The 19,030-nt window shown below is 31.5% G+C and overlaps 2 protein-coding genes across 3 annotated transcripts; both read left to right on the top strand.

Moving 5' to 3' along the window:
* Nucleotides 1–9,745: 9,745 nt before the first annotated feature.
* LOC123224095 (SH3 domain-containing protein 1-like) lies at nucleotides 9,746–14,829 on the top strand. Of its 2 annotated transcripts, XM_044647622.1 has the most exons (10): nucleotides 9,749–10,000; nucleotides 10,121–10,234; nucleotides 10,321–10,390; nucleotides 10,498–10,646; nucleotides 11,333–11,434; nucleotides 11,512–11,712; nucleotides 12,943–13,005; nucleotides 13,115–13,267; nucleotides 13,727–13,801; nucleotides 14,599–14,829. In XM_044647622.1, the coding sequence occupies exons 1-10, from the start codon at nucleotides 9,941–9,943 to the stop codon at nucleotides 14,722–14,724; spliced, it is 1,113 nt and encodes a 370-aa protein (XP_044503557.1). In that variant the 5' UTR covers nucleotides 9,749–9,940; the 3' UTR covers nucleotides 14,725–14,829. The 2 variants fall into 2 exon arrangements, with proteins under 2 accessions (XP_044503558.1, XP_044503557.1); XM_044647623.1 differs by lacking the exon at nucleotides 13,115–13,267 and having other exon boundaries at nucleotides 9,746–10,000.
* Nucleotides 14,830–15,493: 664 nt separating this feature from the next.
* Nucleotides 15,494–18,835, top strand: LOC123222460. Its single transcript, XM_044645240.1, has 6 exons — nucleotides 15,494–15,917; nucleotides 16,028–16,413; nucleotides 16,649–16,783; nucleotides 17,006–17,188; nucleotides 17,670–17,831; nucleotides 17,941–18,835. Exons 1-6 carry the CDS (start codon nucleotides 15,581–15,583, stop codon nucleotides 18,367–18,369), a joined length of 1,632 nt encoding a protein of 543 aa, XP_044501175.1. The 5' UTR covers nucleotides 15,494–15,580; the 3' UTR covers nucleotides 18,370–18,835.
* The last annotated feature ends 195 nt before the right edge of the window (nucleotides 18,836–19,030 follow it).

The following is a 19,030-nucleotide window of genomic DNA, read 5'->3' on the forward strand; positions in this document are numbered from 1 at the left end:
TATATTAATATTTTTATTTAAAATGCTAACATATTTTTATAATTTTAAATTATTTGTATTTTTGTTATACATATTATGATAGTTTACATATATTATTTGTGAAATTTGAAATATATTAATTTTAATTTTAGTTAATTTTATCATTTAATATATTTATATTATGTTTAGATAGTAAAAAAAAAAATTTTCTTGCAACTACGAGGATAGAGAGAGTATTTGTTTCTGTAAAAAGAAGATAAAGAATCATTATCATCCCTCTAATAAGGATGGGCTGAGAATAGAGATTAAAATTCCTTGTGAGGATGAAGACGAGGAGTAGGATATTTAACCCTACCCCTCCTTGTTGTCATCCTAATCTTATCTCAATGAAATGCTTTTTGAAGTGTTCAACTTTCCTCACATTTCCTTTCGGAGAAACACTCAAGTCAAATTTGTAATATTTATGAAAATGATAGTTTTTCTTTTATCTGTTTGTGACCATTTTCAATGTAATATTAACCATAAGTGCTTTGATCATTTCCACATCTCGCAAATGATATTCTCTTAGAGAAATTAATTGGGAGAATAGAACTATTTGATTAAATAAATTATATAAATTTATTTATATAAGTTAATATATTAATTTATAATTGAGTGATATAATTATTTATTTTTTATTTTAAAATTATCTATTTAAATATTATTATATTATATTGTATAAATTAAATTATATAATTTGTTTATATATTTAGCCTTTTTTTTTCAGCTATGTGTATTTGCTTTTAGCTATGTTTGTGAGCTCTGAGCCTGTGACCAACTCCCCTACCTACAACAAGTTGGTATAATTAATAATTAGTATTTATTATCTTTATAGTCACTGGGGAAATCATTATGGTACATTAAATGCTATTTATCATTTCACCAATTTCATCATTAATAATATGTTATGACCCTAAATAAAATAACAATGATAAATAACACTCATAACATATTAGGTAACTCTTATTAATGATATGTATTTATTAATATAAAATGAGCTACTTATATTATTAAATACATAAACATAATATAAATAGGAAGAGTTAAAAGAATTGAATACCTTACTTTCGAAATTTTGAGCAAGTTTTAGAGAGATATATATATATTTACTCTTACAAATATTTAGCAAAATCTCTTCTATTTATAGAAGAGAAAAATGTCCGGATTTCAACTAATTTTGAATTCGTCATCAACATGGTAAAAGTATTAAATAATCGTCTTTGGCTGTCTCCAGCCGACGTAACAAGATAACTATATGTTCTGAGCATTGTGGTCTTAGTCTCCCATATGTCAGTCACGTTTTACATATTTTACAACAATAAAATCCAAGTGGCGTTTTATCAGTCTTTGATTTTTAAAGTGTCAGTAAAATCTTCTCAGTTGATCTTCTATCTTCACTTTCCACTTGTCTTCTGCATATTTGATACATATTGCATTTACATGTGCTGTTCTTTTTGCTTTTGGGTTAAGCAGATCTCCCTCTTCTTAGGCTCAGTCTATAGGCTAATCTAATGTGTCCATGAAGTCTCCAAAGGTTCCTTTTTCTTCTGGTTGGGTTTCTGTAATTTGGGCTTGAGTTTCAGCCTTTTGAGTAATAACAAGTCGAAGTATATATTTTGTATTTTCAATCAGAGTCTGGTTAGATATATTATGAGGTTTAAACCCTTCAATTATATCTTGGATTTGGGCTCAATTTTCCCTAAACAAAGTATCTGGAACTCTTGCATATTTTTTTGACAAGATAACTATTACTCTTTTGTCAATGTGAACTATTTCATTTTTCTTCAAGAGATCTTCTAACCTGGATTGAACCATTAGTAACTTTACTGTACATAGTCTCGTTCAGTATCCATCTACCTTGTTAAGTTCATGAAGTTGTTGTAGTGATGTCTGTCCCATTAAGACGTCTTTACGAACCATTATGTTATACCATGGTTCTCTTGTAACAAATTTCCGAATTTGTACAGGTTGCACGTTATCATCTTCTTGAACAGATAAAGTTATCACACAGATGAACGTATTAATTCTTCTATAAAATACACAAAGTGTTTGTTTAACAATATCTAGTATTCTGGGGTTCACCATCACTCTCTGTACATCAATCTCAATTACATCTATCCATCTTTTTTTCAGAAATGATTCGTAAAATCCTTTCTGAAAAAGCTTTTATGGAATATGTACTTTTATAAGCACATATGAGAACACTGAAAGTCCTTCTTGAAGATCTTTTCTGTCTTCTTCTTTTAGGGATGTTATTAATCCTTTTAAAGTGACTATTTCAAGACAAAAAATTTCGAAGTCTACTATATCTCTAAGTAGTCTAGACTTTAAAAGTAATTGTTTCCAAAGAATATATCCTCCTGACCGTTTTTCTTCTTCGTAATAAATGTTATTTACTTCAAGCTAAGCTAGTCTATTGGCTAGTTTTCGTAATATCTGCTCGAGTTCTACTTCGCCTTGTCCCACAACTAGGGCTATACGACATTAAATGTTTAGGTCTTTTAATATTGCTTTGCTAGTTTTAGTAGGCTTCAAGTTTTCAAGAATGTTGAATTTCTCTATATAGCTAAGCTTTTCTTGTAAATCTTTTATTCCTTTTTCTTGCCCTTAGCAGTCTCCTGCTTTTTGGGAGTATCCTATTTTACAACAGTTTCACATTTTCTTTGAAAACTCCTTTTGTTGGAATTCAAGGTAGAATCAGAATTTCCTTTACTAGTATTCCCAACTTTAAAGTTTTTCTTCCTCGGTGTCACCACACTTGCTACGATAGCCTTCTGATATTTGGGAGTTCACCTATCAGAGTGTTTGTATCCAAAGATTTTTGCGATCTAGAACATATCAAGCTAGGTAGAATGTCTAGAGATTATTGTGATTTATTCGTAGTAGTATGTTTAATGCTATGAAAACCTATTTGAACACAATATTTACCTCTTCTAAAAGAGTTTCTTTTGGCTTCTTTGAATTAACCATCATTGTCATAGATTTTTCACCTTTGGGGCTGTTAATCTTAGAGCCTGATTTTTTCGTCATTACCACATTTTTTCTGGAAGGGCAATTTCTTCTTAAATGAGTCATTGATCGACATTTGGAGCATGCAAATCTTCTTCTGGTTTGATCTTTTTTGTCCATTTTCTTACAATGGTCTAGAGAAAAAGTCAACAATAAAATTAGATTTTCCAAATATAAATTCAATCTTGAAGCGATATCAAATTTGTCATCTCATTAGTCTAGTTTTATCATCATTTAAGACTAATTTCATAAATGATGTCAAATATTTAGAATCAGTTTTTAAAATAAATTTTTGACTGATGACGAATAATCGAAATCTGTCAATACATTCTTTAGCTGCTAAAACTTTTTTTTCATAAACATGATAGTTTATTTCAGCATGTGAGAATTTTCCTGATGTATACCAAACTATTCTTTCGATATTATCAGTACCTTTGACTTTCAGAACTCCTCTCCAATAATAATTAGATGTATCACTCTTTATGATCAGAGAATCAGAGTCTATTGGGAGTGTTAATACTTGAAGGTTCTGAGTCAAGTTTTTAGTTTGGATAATGCAGTTGGTATCTTCCATGGACCATGACCATGACACTTTAGAATTAACTTTTTTTGTTAATCCAATTATGACCTTGGCCAAATTTGGGACATATTCCCTCATTTGATTCGTAAGTCCAAGAAATTGCTATAACATATGTTTATCTTCAAGCATATTAGGAAATTCCAACAATTTCTTTGTAATATGATTCTGGAGTTAGATTCCTCCAAATTTAACTCCCAAGAATTTAATCTTGGTTTGGAACTAGTCAATCTTTCTTTTGGATAAGACCATTCCATGTTCAAGAAATTTTTTGATTACCTATTCTAGTTGACTTTTATGTTTTTTTTCTAGTCCTACTAAAGACTAGTACATCATCTACATAAACAACACAGAAATCAGATAAGTCGAAAAAAACTTTATCCATTTTCCTTTAAAATATAACAGGTGCTTGTTTTAATCCAAATGACAACAACAGCCATTCAAACAGTCCTTTTGGGCACGTGAAGGTCATTGAAGGAATGTTTTGTTCCGCCATTCTGATTTGCTAAAATCCTGACTTTAAATTAAAGCATGAAAATATTTCTTCAAATCTAGTTTTATTTAGTAAAGCTGATTTGTTAAGGATTTTGTATACATCGTCTATAGTTTTACTATTTAATTGCCTATATTCGATTACCATTCTAGCCTTTCCTCTCATCTGCTCAGCTCTACTCCTCCTCATAAAAGCTGGAGAAGAGTGAAGGCTATTACTTTCTCGAATTAATCCCTTTGCTAATAATTCTAGGATTTGCTTTATAAATTCCTCCTTTGTATTAGGGGAGTATCTACGGGATTCTAATTTTATCCTATCATTGGGATTTTGTAATTTTATTTCAGCAAATACTTCATTCTTTTCCCATAATTTTAATGGTAAATCATCAAAACACAAGGAAAGTTCCTCTTTGAATTCTTTAATCTTTTTCAAGAATCTAAGAGTTTGCATGAGTCTCATCCTTTAAAATTTTATTCTTCTCTATTATCTTATCCGTATTCTCAAGGCATACATTAGAGACTCAAATTTTCTGTGTTTTACTTTGAGTGATCCGGTATATTTGATTTCGAGGGTCAGATTTTACTTGACATGTTATTTCATTCCTATTTGTTTCAAAAACATTAATCCACCATTTCTCTTTTGGTCTAACAGAGAAATGATGTGCTCTTTTTCACTCTGCAATCTCTTGGGCCTAAAGCCGTTTCGAACTTTAGAGAGATTCGGGCTTGCTAAAATAGGAATTGTATGTCCATTAAGCATAATATAATCATTATCTTATATGAAGGGCCTCACTTCTGCCTGTCCACGGAGAAATGAGTTTCCAAGAATGAAATCCACTTCTAAGTAATCTAACAAAAGGATTTCTCTTAGAACGAATTTTTTCTTGTTTAGTAATTCGGTCACTTTTTGGACAAATTTCGTGATCATATTTTGTCCTCCGTATGTAACAATGTTCATGATAGGTTTTTCAAGTTCTTTTCACATTTCTGGTGGAAAGCAAGACTTTCGTGTTATATATTTTGTTGCTCCTATGTCTACGAGAACATCTAATGTATAAGGTTCATATTCTAGAAAACAAAGTTTCGATGTGATACAAGTGTCGATTGTTCCTTGTACCAATGCATGACAACGAATTTTTTGATTCATTATCATTCGCATTGACGAAGTATCTTCTTCTTCATATACTGGAATTTGAACAGATTTATAGCCGATTATTCTTCTCGTAGAAGAATTCCTCGAAATATGGTTTTCCGCATTTGAGTTGTCTAATCTGTCATTTTCTAGTATGTTAATTCTTGGTGTGTTTGGTCCAACATACTCTTTTTTTTTCAGAAATTGAATTTCTTGGTAAAAATGTAGCATTCCTCGAAACTAAGTTTCTTGGAATAGGGAGAGTAATATCAACATTGTCACCAATCTCTTCAATTTTTATTCTTGGGTTTATTTTCATATCTACCATGTTTGACTGTGGTGTAAAGGTTAAAACCCAATTTCTTGGCCATATCAATTGATGAAGATTGACTATATTAGGATTTATTGGAATAATGAAGTTTGATCCAGGATCATGCACTTCAGTATTCAAATGAGAATGCATTGACATAGGATTTACATAATTTACCAATCGGTAAATCATCCTATATTAGATTACCACTCTGTTACTGGATTCTAGTAATTCTTTCAATCCAAAAGTATGAATTCGTAAGCCATAGTCCTCTTAAGATTAGGATCTGTAAGACTGACTATATATCCTGGTCGAATCATTCCATTAGAGTCTCCTAAAGCTAGGTTGACATGAAACCTTCCAACCAAAGCTTTAGTGAAGGTAGTCCATCTCCTATCTAGTAATGCAATTTGGATAGAAACATTCACACCACTACGAAATAGACCCTATACTCTTACTTGTATAACTTCTAATTATACATAGTGATACTTGTTGTTTGCCCGTTTCACAAGTTCACGCAGTTTTAATACCCATTCATCATTTGATAAAATGATTTTCCCTTCGTTTGATTGGGTTAAGGCTACCATAATGATTATGGTCACTCGTTCTATTCTATTCAAGAATAAATTTATGTTCATGGTGAGTATAATTTGATTTAAATTATAAAATTAAATTAAATCTTTTAAAAAAATTATAATTTAGTTTGATTTGATTTGAGTTAATTTTTTTTTAATTTAAATCAAATAGTAAAAATTGTGTATATATATATATATATATATATATATATATATATATATATATATATATAAAACTATGTTTTATAGAATTTTTTAGTAAATAATTAAATGTATAATTTGTTTTTTATATTTATTTTATTAATTTTTAAATTATATATATTATATATGTATTTTATATTTATTTTATATATTTATATTATATTTTTAGAAAACTACAATTCAATTGATTTTATTAAATTATAAGCAATGTTATGTGTACATATTATTGATATACAATTTGAGTATATAAATTATGTGTCATTATGTGATTAAGTATTACTTTATTTTTAATTCAAAATTCTTTAATCACATGATAATACATCATCGGTATACTCAAATTATATACCAAAAATATGTATGCATAGTTTTATGGTGTGTGTGTATATATATAAAAATGATTTTAAAAGCTTCAAACCATGATAGTCGAATAATGTATTATATCTATATCAAAAATTTAATTTTTCATATTGTGTGTCGTGTATCGTTACGTATAATGTGCCTTTCAAAAAATGAAATAACAAAATCTTAGTAAAATAATTAAAAATTATAATTAACATGTTATCATATTAAAAAATATCACAAACACCCTTAAAGTTTGAAAATTTTCATAAACACTGATATTGTACTATCATTTTCTCTAAAATAGTGTATCGATTCATATTAGTAATATGTATTATATTGTATGATATGTTTATTGTATTGTATTAGATTAATTTAATACACCTTATGATACATATGATTTTTCATTTATATTTTATCGTATCATAAGATAAATATCATGTATCGTAAAATATTAATAACTATAGTTCAAATTATATTTTTTTTAATTTAGTTTATTTTAATTTGAAACCTAAAATAGTTTTGGTTTAGGTTAAAAGTTTTTCAAACTATATATTTTTTTAATTTAGTTTGACAAACACTCAAATTAGCCCTAACTAGAGTTTGCACACCCGTACTGCTATCTGCTATTTTGTTTTTCATAGTACTGAAGGGCGCAAAAGCGGGTAGATTATAATCAAATCAATTTATTATAATTAATTTGTGCTTTAATTCATTTAAGACTGGTTATATGAATGTATTTTGAGTATACAAAATAGATATAAAAATAATATATTATTATCTGATTAGATATTATTTTAATCTTAATTTAAAATCATTCAATCACGTAATAATATATCATCTATATATCTATTTTGTATACTTAAAGTCTATATACATAGTATTGTAAACAATTTTAACATATCAAACATAACATTCTGTGAATATTGTAAATATAAATACGTGTACTCAGCTTCAAGTTTGTGACGAAATCTATTCGAATACGATACGAGGTGTTAACATGAGTCATTTCCACGACTCTATTTGCCCACATACTGCATTCTTTTTAGAGATATAATCTCTTTGTGTTTTTGGGTTCCAACAGAGAAAGAATTTTTCTTCTGTTATTAAAAATAAACTCATCTCATTTGGGGTGGTAGTTCGGATATTTAAATAAATACCCAATTTTCAATAACTTCCACACCAACTGCATTTGATAGTTAAAGTAAATTAGATCAGATCAATCCGTTATGGATAGATCTAGACCCAATATATAATTTTATTATTATTTATAACTGAGTAAAATTATGTATATATATTTTAAATACATAATTAGATACACTTTTATATATATTATCACATAATAAAATATTTAATTTAAAATTATTTTATTTAAATATATATCTATTTATGTGCATAAAATTAATACGCATAGTTTTTATGAGTTTCCACTGCATTCTCAGTTAACTTCCACTTTATAGTATGTTTTGATCTTCTCCGTCTTTACGTATTTATCAGACAGCCGACCAACCGTATGAATATCCTGTACAAATACTTTTTATAATCTCACCACGTTTCTTCGATTCTTTCAAAACAATGGCCGCTACTCTCACATTAAGTTTTTTAATCTGGTTTACTAATCTCAGCGTCTTTGCATATCTAGAGGTCAACAATGCTGGTGTCCAATGGCGGCGAATATTTCATGAACATCTCCATTGGAACCCCGCCTGTAGGGCTAATCAGAATCGCCAATGCCGCCAGCGACCTCACCTTTGAAAAGTCACCATTTTCTTCCTTAAATTTGAAATTTTTAGGGCTTTTTCTTGGACGCCAAAGCCAACTTTCCCAATCCATATTTCATTGGTGGCTGAAGAAGAAGGAAGGGCGACCACCATTCTTTTGTCCAAGGCTTGGATGACCACCCATTTATCTATTTGGACGATGCTCGGGTGATGTTGCATGATTCACCGATCTTAGTAATGATATTTGATTCGACCACAACGACAACAGGATGATGTGGGATGATTGCAAAAGATGTTGGAATGATGAGTATAGATGCTTAGATTATGCCAAAAAGACGAATCTTGCAAAAAAAGGGAGATGATTCTCGTAAAAGATAGGGAGACAATGGCCAAGATCCATCGCCCTTCAAGTGTCGGACGAAAGATGTGCAATCTAAAAGAAGGGAAAGAGATGGTCAAATAATATTAGTTGTCGAAGAGGGAGAGATTTTGCTAAAAAATCAAAACCCTAGAGAAAAAAATGAATATTTTAAAACTTAATTCTGAAAAGAAATTATTAATTTTCAAATTAAGAGGAGAAATAATATAATTTTTTAAGATTTAAAAAAAAAATTATTGTTATTTTTAACAAAAAAAATTTAATAAAAATTAAATTATAAATAGATATTTAAATTTTTTCTCTATATCATCTATGTTTGAATTAAAACTTGAGTGTGAAACAGTCCTTTGGCCTTATTAGAATTCTCAAATTAAAGAAACAACAGGCTGTAAAAGGCTGATCCAGCGAAGTTTCGCATTTCTTGTAAATGAATTCCAAATTGGCCGCGTCAATCGTTTCAACCATCGGTCGGTTTTCCTTGTCTTTATGTTTATCTTCTTCTTAGTGGCCACCTTTGCGTGGCATCATCTCAACAGGACAACAAATCCACACAAATGTATATCATTATTTATTATATTAATTAAAAATATAATATTTTTATCTTAAAAAATATAAAATTATAATAAAATAAAAAATGCTTTCAAAATTTTTAATACTAAATAAAAAATAATAATTAGATTATTGAGAAATAGTAACCAAATTATTTATTATATTAATTGTTATATCATTATTTATAATATAAAATTATTAAAATATTTCATTATTTTTATTATCAAATAATTTAAACAAAATAATATTAATAATTAAATCATAAACCCTTATTCATTTTGAAATTAATTATCCATACCTAGAAAATCCGGGGAAAATATACTTTTTTATAATTAAATTTATTTTTATTTTAATTTTAATCTAAATAGGTAATAACACAAAACTACTTCAGGGAGAATCAACGACAAGTCAAAACAAAGCATATAAAAATTCTGTATTAACCGACGGATTTCTCTTTCCTTCCAAACAAAAACTGTATCACGGACCTTACCTTACCTTTTTTTATTGTAGTTATTATTCGGTTTATTATTCTCCACGCGTTTCTCTGCTTCTCTTGGATTTTCGATTGCAACCTTTGCAATTAATTGAACCGTCACTTTCTTCGCTCTGGATGTAGTCAGTTTGGTGATTGCGTTTTTATGGAGGCTATAAAGAAGCAAGCAATCAAGCTCAGAGAGCAAGTGGCCAAACAGCAACAAGTCAGTTTTGCTGTCTTTATTAAATCATTTAATTTTTGACGATACGTGCTTTGGTGTCTGTTGAATTGTACTGGTTTGAGTTTTTGATTAATTTGATTGTGTTTAATTTTGATTTTGTAGGCGGTGTTGAAGCATTTGGGACATCTTAGCAATGAAGGTGTTGTGGTTGATGAAGCTGAACTTGAATGTCATAAACAGCTTCAAAATTTGTACAGTTCTACCAGGGCAGCTAAAGTAATTTTAATTAACTGATACTTTGAAGAGGCTTTAATTTGAGCGCTGTTGTTGATAAAGAAAAAAAAATATGTTATGTTGTACAGCATTTTCAGAGGAATATTGTTCGTGGTGTTGAAGGTTTTATTGCTGTAAGCTTGAAGCAAATGGAGATAGGTCGGAGATGAACTGGCTTTTTTATCGTTTGCCCTTTTGTTTTTCTTGATAAGCTTTATTTGCTGATACAGTACATGAAATTTGATTTTGATTTTTATATATTATAGTGAGGAGGTTGGCTGAAGATTGTTGCAAATATGGAGCTGAGAATCAAAACAATGATTCCCGGCTTGCAAGAGCTGCTCTTCACTTTGGTTCTTGTCATGATTTGATGGAAAGTGAGAGGGAAGCTTTACTTGGAATTCTTGGTGATCAGGTAAAGTCTGAAAGTGCAATCATCTGAAGTATTTTCTTTTATTGTATGTTTGTATGTGCATCTATCAATTTATTATTATTCTTATGAAGATTTTCAAAAGAATTAATGTTGTCTTCCTATGATTTTTCTTCTCTTTATAAAGCCCCCTTTTGTTGCTGAAAGCAGTGAAATTAGACTGGATTCGTTATTAAAAAGTAAGTTCACTATAAGCAAATGAAGCTTTAGGGACATGGCTATTCTGATTTTTACCAAGATTAAGGTGCTACATGCATCATATGGATGTTTGTGTTTGTGGTGTAATCATTCACACCCACATGTGCTTTTGCTTGCAGGCATATTTTAGAATATTGTGCTTAAAAGATTCTGAAACTTCAGATATAATTTGATTTAATTCCTCAGATAAGTCTTCAGATCCTTGCATACTGATGGGTAGTATTTTACTCAAAATTAAAGGTAAAGTACTAAAAGTCTGGGAAGAAACAATGAACAGATTATGTAGAACCCATGTGTATTTTTCTTTTTCTGATTGGTCAGGGAAGTTGATGTGATGTACCTATCTACTAGCCTGTGTTTTGCTGAGATAATATGATGGAAAACTTTGGCATTATGATCTTTCCTTTAGAGATATTAAGGTTTCAGTATATCTTTTTGTGTTTATAATTATGTTACAGGTTTTCGGTGTGTAGGTATCTGAGCCTCTTAAGGCATTAATAAATGGAGCACCTTTGGAGGATGCTCGACACTTGACTCATCATTATGAGAGACTCCGGCATGAGGTTGAATCCCAGGTAATCTTTGAGTTCGTATCTGGGTTTATAAGAAGCTGTAAGAATTATATTCCATTTATAGTGTTTATTCTCATTAGGCAGCAGAAGCAATGAGGCGTCGATCGAAGATCAGGGAATCTGATATATCTGCAGAGAGTGCTATGAAGCTTCGAAATGCACAAGCGAGATTGACAGAACTTAAATCTTCTGTGAAGGCCCTTGGTAGAGAAGCAACTGATGCCATGTTGTCAGTTGAAAATCAGCAGCAACAGATAACATTTCATCGACTTTTTGCTATGGTACTCACCTTAATCACTTTTGGTGTGGACAAATTGCTTGTGCATGCGCTGATTTTCTGCTTATTATAGCTTGATGTTATTGCTAACTTCAAATATGAATGCAATTATTTTTTACTCAGTATGTAAAACAATTAATGATTTCAACTCAATGAACATGCAACAGAGTTGATGTGATATCATATAATGAAAACTGAGCTTATCTTTCAAATCTCATGTTCTATCTCTTTTCTCTTGCTTATTTCTGTAATCTCTTCCCTCTTGTTCTTCTTCCTGTCAGTTAGTTTACATGTTAATTGGATAAAGATTTATCTGAATGCATACAGTTTGTTTGTATGTTGTTTAGCATTTTAAGCAATTGCTTATTTTATGTTGCACATTTACATAAAGTTTCTTTCGGTTGGAGGATTATGATTTATATTGTTAACCTGATTATTACAGCGAAATAATTCGGCATAGATGTTAAATTAATCAAGTAAATAGATCTGATGCATTAAGATTCATACTTTGAATGAAATACACTTGTGCTCATGAACAATTTAGACATGCATACTTGCTGAAAGTAGCAGTTACCTTTTACAGTTATTTGAAGGTAACACAAAAGTGTGAAAGGGTATGATAACAAATGGTAGCCTCTACTATACTGCAAACTTTTTTTTGTATTTCTTACAAGCCAACCATGTGTTTATACATTGGTTTTGAAATTAGGGAATATTGGAAGACCCCAAAACCTTATTGGTCTTGTGGGATATGATATCTTAAGTAGATAACCTGGCGAAATTACCGCTTAACCTAAAAGTTTAACTTGATTGATAATAGCCCAACCGTATATCTAAGCTGTAAGCCTGTAACTAGGAAATCTAACACCATGACAATCACATTGAAGAGCAAACAAAACAAATTATCATAATTTAATATTGTCAACTTGACTTTGATACTATATAAAAAAAAAAAAAAAACCTCATACTTCAAAGCGTATGCTAAATTGACAAGGGCCCAAAAAAATTGGTCAAGCTACGAGGATTTAAATTTTCTAATCCCATGGTTGGAAACTAAGGATTACACCATTCAACATAAGCCTTAGCAATTGTAGTAGTAATTCATGATTGAGGTTTGTTATGTTTATTGAGTGTGCTTTTGTAAAATTTTTGGCTTCGTACTTCTCTTCATTTATTATTTCTTTTTTTTTTCAAAAAAATGGTTTTAATTGTTTTTGATACTGGGCCTTTGTAGGTCGATGCCGAGAGAAATTATCATCAACATGCCATTGCTAGTTTGGAGAAGCTATATGCTGAGGTTTTTGTGTATATATATATTCCTGGTGCTAATAGGATTGCTCAATTATTTTTATGTTTATACTGGAAAGTTTATGGCTTGACATGGTTCTGCTTACCATTGGAATTAGATGATTGTAGAGGAGCAATCAGATGAGTCTTCATCACAATCTGTTACCATGCAAAAGGATGTAAATTCACAACTTGCAAATCAGAGTATTGATTCAGATGGATCTGATAGAAACTTGCATGTTAATCATAATAATGATAACTTCATTGCAAAAGTAAGACAATACTCTATTTGAACATCTTTTAGTATATTTTTTCAGGTTTCATGATGAGGAATGTTGGATTTTTTTTTTTTTTTGGGGTAATGAACACAATCATGTAATTCATTTCACCTAATTTTTTATTTAAAATTTTGTTCTCTTTTCTACTTTGGAGATGTAAATTGGCTTTTGACAAAGTTTGATTATAATTGGCCCAAGTTATTTGAATACTGCATTTACTACCAATATAATAGTGCCTGGTCTTGATTATTGAAGATAGAAACTGTTCTAGATGGTTCTGCAGTACAAATAGATTTCATTACCAAATTATCATGAATTGATTTTTATTGCTAATATATCCTTTCATGGGTGCTTAATCATTTTTGTTTGTAGTATTTCTAATTATTACTGATTTGTTTGTACTGTTGTCAAGTTTTCATCTACAGTGTGTTTACTTATGCTGTCCTCTTATAGGTTGTTCATCCATTTGATGCTCAAGCAGATGGGGAGCTGAGTCTATCAGTTGATGATTATGTTGTGGTTCGCCAGGTAGTTTCTCCTAGTCTAAATCAAATAGATGATTATAGATTATTTTCCTTCCTTTTAGCTTATTCATTAGCAACCGTTTGGGTGATGGATTTAAAATTAATGCACATACTCTTCTAATACTTTGGTATTTGGCCTTCTTCAAAGTATCAGATCTATATTGCAAAGCATGAAAATAAAACCGAGTAGCAACTATTGAAGAGTATTCGAAGTTTCAACTATGCCCCGTGCAAAATTTGATCATAATTTTGATATTTCCTAATTCTGAATACTTGCTTTTTCCTCAATTTATGGATCAGATTGTTTCTTCTCTGAAACCACAATTAAAAGCTAATTTTATTGGGTGCATTCTTAGTTGTTTTCTCTTGCTAAAAGATTGAAAGCTTGAGATCAAATTTAAAACCGAGTCAAATCACAAACCCAAACCATTTTTTTTACAAAGTCTATTGCTCTGTTGTTTCAGAGAGTTGGATTTTCTCTGTTAGGCGGTTTTCCTTTTGGCTATTAATGCTGTCTGAACCAACCAGCTGGATTTGGGTCATTACTTTAAATACCGGAATAAAACCAGCCTGTGCGTATTCCTGCTTTCTTTGCCTTAATCTCTTTCCTGAGAATAATATAAAGAAGCAAATGAAAATATCAATGATTTGCGAGGATTTTTTTTCTTTACTAATGGCCTTAATCTTGTGTATTTGGAAGGTTAATTTCTGTTAGTTGGGTGGTGATTTTAGTTTGTTAGTGACTGGATATGTCATCTCAACGTTCCATTGGCTAAGTATTTCTTATTATGATATCACAAGGTGGCGGCTACTGGATGGTCGGAAGGGGAGTGTAAGGGCAAGGCTGGATGGTTCCCCTCTGCTTATGTTGAACGGCAGGAGCAAGCACCCGTAGGCATGGTATCGGAGGCAGAGTCATCACCTTGATTGCAGTCTTCTCACAAATCTGCTCTTATAAAATATGTATAAATCCTTTTTCAAGCAATATATTTTGCTATTATAGGTAGTGCCCAGCTACCGCAATTGATTGCATCTGTAACATTTTCTTTTTGTCTCTGTGTGATAGCATGCATCTGCAATTGTTAGTGCCAATTTTCAATGACATCATTGGCTTTACTGTGTGCGTTTGAATGGTTTATCATGAAAATAAATTTTATATATAATGATATTTGATAAAATAAATTACAAATATAAATAATTATTTTATTTGATTAGATATAATAAAAAAATAAAAAAATATTATTTTAAAATATTTTTATGTTAATTATTATATTAATTATAAATAATGTATTTTTAAAAAATTAATAAATAAAATTATAATTATAATAAAATTAAGATTAATTTAATAATTTTTTAAATACAGAAGAGATGGTAATTAAAATTATTCTTACATCATCTGACATATAATTTTAAAAGGTGGAGGAGGATGTGATCAAAACTATCTTTATATTAGTTATCATACATGTTAGGAAAATCTTTTATTATCTCATAAATAATATTAATAATAAAAATATATTAATAATGGGAGATAAATTAAGTAATTTTGGATGCCCTTCCACCGAACGTAGTGTTTACTGTCACCAAGCTCTATTTCCAGGGCGAATGCAAAACTCAGTGTCTTAATGAATAATAATTTAAATTTAAATTTTTAAATATTTATTTTGTATTAATTAATTTGGCATTTGTCTTAAAGCTCCGTGGAGAGGGGAGGGTGGCCATTTTCCATTAGACTTGGGTTCTCTGGTATTTCACTCCCGCTTGGCTTGGCGCTGGCTTTCTCTGAATGGCAATGGCAACTACGTTCTTATCATCATTCCTGTCACCACCACCAAGGCCAAAATTAAACCTTCCACATTCTCTTTCCCGAATCCCCAACCCTAGCCCTCTTCTCCTCCGATTATCCGCCAAATTAAATTCCCCAATTCCCGCCATCAAATTCTCCTTCACCCAAATTTCTCCTCCGCCTCTTCATGAACGCCCTCCCCAAACGCAAATCCCTTCCACTCTCCTTGGCCTCGCCGTCTCTCTTTTATTCTTTCTCGGCTTCGGTCTCCGTGCTTGCTCAGCCGCTTCTTCGCTGCTCTCTCCCGTTGTTCACAACCAATACCAAATGATTCAAGGTAAAGCCTCGAATTGCCTCAAATTAAGTTGACATTGAAGCACAAAGTGCATTTCTTGATTGGTTTTAAATTTTGATTTTTCTCTCCGTTTGTTTCGTTTTTTGTTACAGATGAGAATAAGGATGTGGAATTTGAGGATGAAGAGATGAAGGCGGCATTCGAGAAGTGGAAGTCTAAAACTTATGCTTTGACTGTGCCTCTGAGAATAGTTTCTTTACAGGGTTCATTCCCTCAATCTTGGGTTAAAGATTTCATGACAGCTCAAGGAAAGAGATTGAAGTTGCAGGCTAACTTTTGTGGTAGCCTTGAGGATATATTTAATAATCTATCTATGCCATTTAGTAAAGTTAAAGTTAAGTCCAAGGCTTTTATGGCTGCTGATATTGTTGGTATTGGTGATTCTTGGCTTAGCTTTGCGATCAAAAAAGCAATAATTGAGCCAATACCAGGAGTAGAAGAGCAGGATTGGTTTAGAAGCTTAAATGATAAATGGAAGGTAACATCTTTAACTAATGCTTTTTAGTTTTCTAGCTGACCGTGTTCTCCCTTTCGCTAAACAAAAACTTTCAATGGTGAGAGTTTCATTCAGTGATAAAAGATGCAAAATTATTTATATTGACACAGACAAGGTTAAAGAAGAGTGTTATTGCATTCAATTTTGACTGCTTTATAATCTGATTGTTCTGTTGCCAAATGAATCATTTAAGCTATTTCCACTAACAAAGTCTCAGGTATATCTGCGCAGGAACTGTGCAGGTGAAATAGATCCTGAAGGTAAAATATGGGCTGCACCATATCGATGGGGGTGCATGGTAATTGCTTACAAGAAAAGTAAATTTCAAAAGCATAAATTGGCTCCAATAGAGGTAAAATTTCTTTTAACAAAACCAAGACATCTTTTTGCTTATCATCTACAAGAATAGCAAATTTATATGTAATGTAATGTACTGTGATGTGAATCTCCCAATTCAATTTCCTGTTTCTATTCTTCTGTTATATGTGCACTCTCCAATCTAACCCAGGAGAGTTGGAGTTAGTATTTACAATGCTTCTCTAAGTTGTATGTGGTTAATGACATGCTACTGCAGGACTGGGCAGATCTGTGGCGGCCTGAGCTTGCAGGCAGGATTTCAATGGTTAATTCTCCCCGAGAGGTTATTGGTGCAGTTTTGAAGTATATGGGGGCATCATACAACACGAGCAACATGAACTTGCAAGTTGCTGGTGGTCGGACTGCTGTTCAGCAGAGTTTGGCATTACTTGGAAAACAGGTACACAGAAATGATATCTTGAGTCATTGCATTTTATGCTTAGCTGACAGTTACTATGCAATTGGCTCTGACACACTATGGGTAAAGAGGACTTTAATGGTGAATATTGGGAGACAGGAAATTAATTTCTCATAGAAATGAGATGATTAAGTGCTTCTAACATTTGACATGGTTGGTAGGCAAAAATCTACGCACCGTTATAATAAAAAGGATACTTCTAAATTGCAATCTAACCTGCTTGCTCCAGGTTGAATTACATTATTTCTTATTGGTGCAATTTGTTAATTTTGTCTGCTATGTTAGCCTGCACCAAAGGGATTGGGCATCATTTGCTGAGTTCCACTAAAATTCTCTCTCTGAAAATTTTCACACAACTAGAGAGAGGGATAGAAAACTGACAGTCAATTGCACTTGCCCTAATAGTTTTATAGGTTAGCTTTCTGACATGATATGTGGTAACAATACTTTTCCTGTGATATAGGTAAGACTATTTGATAGCACGCACTATCTAAAAGCATTTGGAGTTGGAGATGTATGGGTCGCTGTTGGGTGGAGTAGTGACATTCTTCCAGCAGCCAAACGTTTGTCTAATGTTGCAGTGATTGTTCCCAAATCTGGTGCTAGCCTATGGGCTGATCTTTGGGTATATCTCTAAAAACTATTATTGTACTTTAACAGTTACTTAGTTATGTCAGTGATTAGTGATTACTTGATATGAAAACGTGAGTACTAAGGTTCCATCGTCCTTGTAGGCAATCCCTGCAGCCTCTAGACTTGAAACAGATCAAATTGGGGGCCGAGTCAGAGGTCCATCACCACTAATCCATCAATGGATAGAGTTCTGCTTGCAAGCAGCAAGAGCTCTGCCTTTCAAACAAGAGGTTATCCCAGGTGCAGCTCCCTCTGCCCTGGAAAGTACTCCAGTTGAAATGCCGAAAGATCTTCTTAAAGGAAAGCCAAAGTTGGATACAAACTTAATCGTTGGAGTGCCCCCACCTGAAATTCTGGCTAGATGTGAGTTTTTGGAGCCATTATCTGATGATGCATTGTCAGACTATGAGTGGCTGATCAATGGTATGCAAAAACCAAGACCTGCTTGGACGAGTAGGATACAGCAATACATTTCATCATTAATTGGTGACTTTCAAACAAAAACTGCGCTCAAAAGTGATGTGAAATAATATGACTCCCTCTAATTGCATTGCAGAGTACAAAAGTCATTACGATCAATAGAACAACTCCAAATGCACTATGACAAGCTATAAAAATATAACTGGGTATTAGCCCTATGTTGATAGGTAATGAAATTTTGAAAGATTACTGATTAAGATGTTGATTTAACTTATGATTCGGGGAGAATAGGTTTCTATATTGTGTTCCTTGGAGAACAGAAGAAATAACTTTGTATGATTCAGTCTGTTCACAAGTGAATTCTGTTGTGGTAGCTTTGATAGAAAGTTCTGAATATTGTAATTGGTGCTAGTGTAGTGCATGCTATTTAGAATAAACATGCACAGTTGCAGAGTTGCAGTGATGGTAGGATGTCGACTTTCTGCTTGTTCAAAGGATCAGGATGCAAGGGAAAGACAGGATCCTTTTCTAAAATCCATAGATTTCGACTTCAATATTATTGATTTGTTGTTGCAACCTATGTTATTTATTTGCTAGTAGTACCTGTATAAATTTCATTTACATTTGAGATATATAAAAGATTTAATGGTAAAATTAGTAGAGTTGTATCGGTTCGAGCAGCAATTAAAGATTTTATACGAAAATATTAAAGTTAATTTTGATTTGTAAAAGTGTTTGGTGAAGAACCTAACATTCTATTTTACAACAGAG

This window comes from Mangifera indica, chromosome 8 (genome assembly GCF_011075055.1).
Source record: "Mangifera indica cultivar Alphonso chromosome 8, CATAS_Mindica_2.1, whole genome shotgun sequence".
NCBI lineage: Eukaryota > Viridiplantae > Streptophyta > Magnoliopsida > Sapindales > Anacardiaceae > Mangifera > Mangifera indica.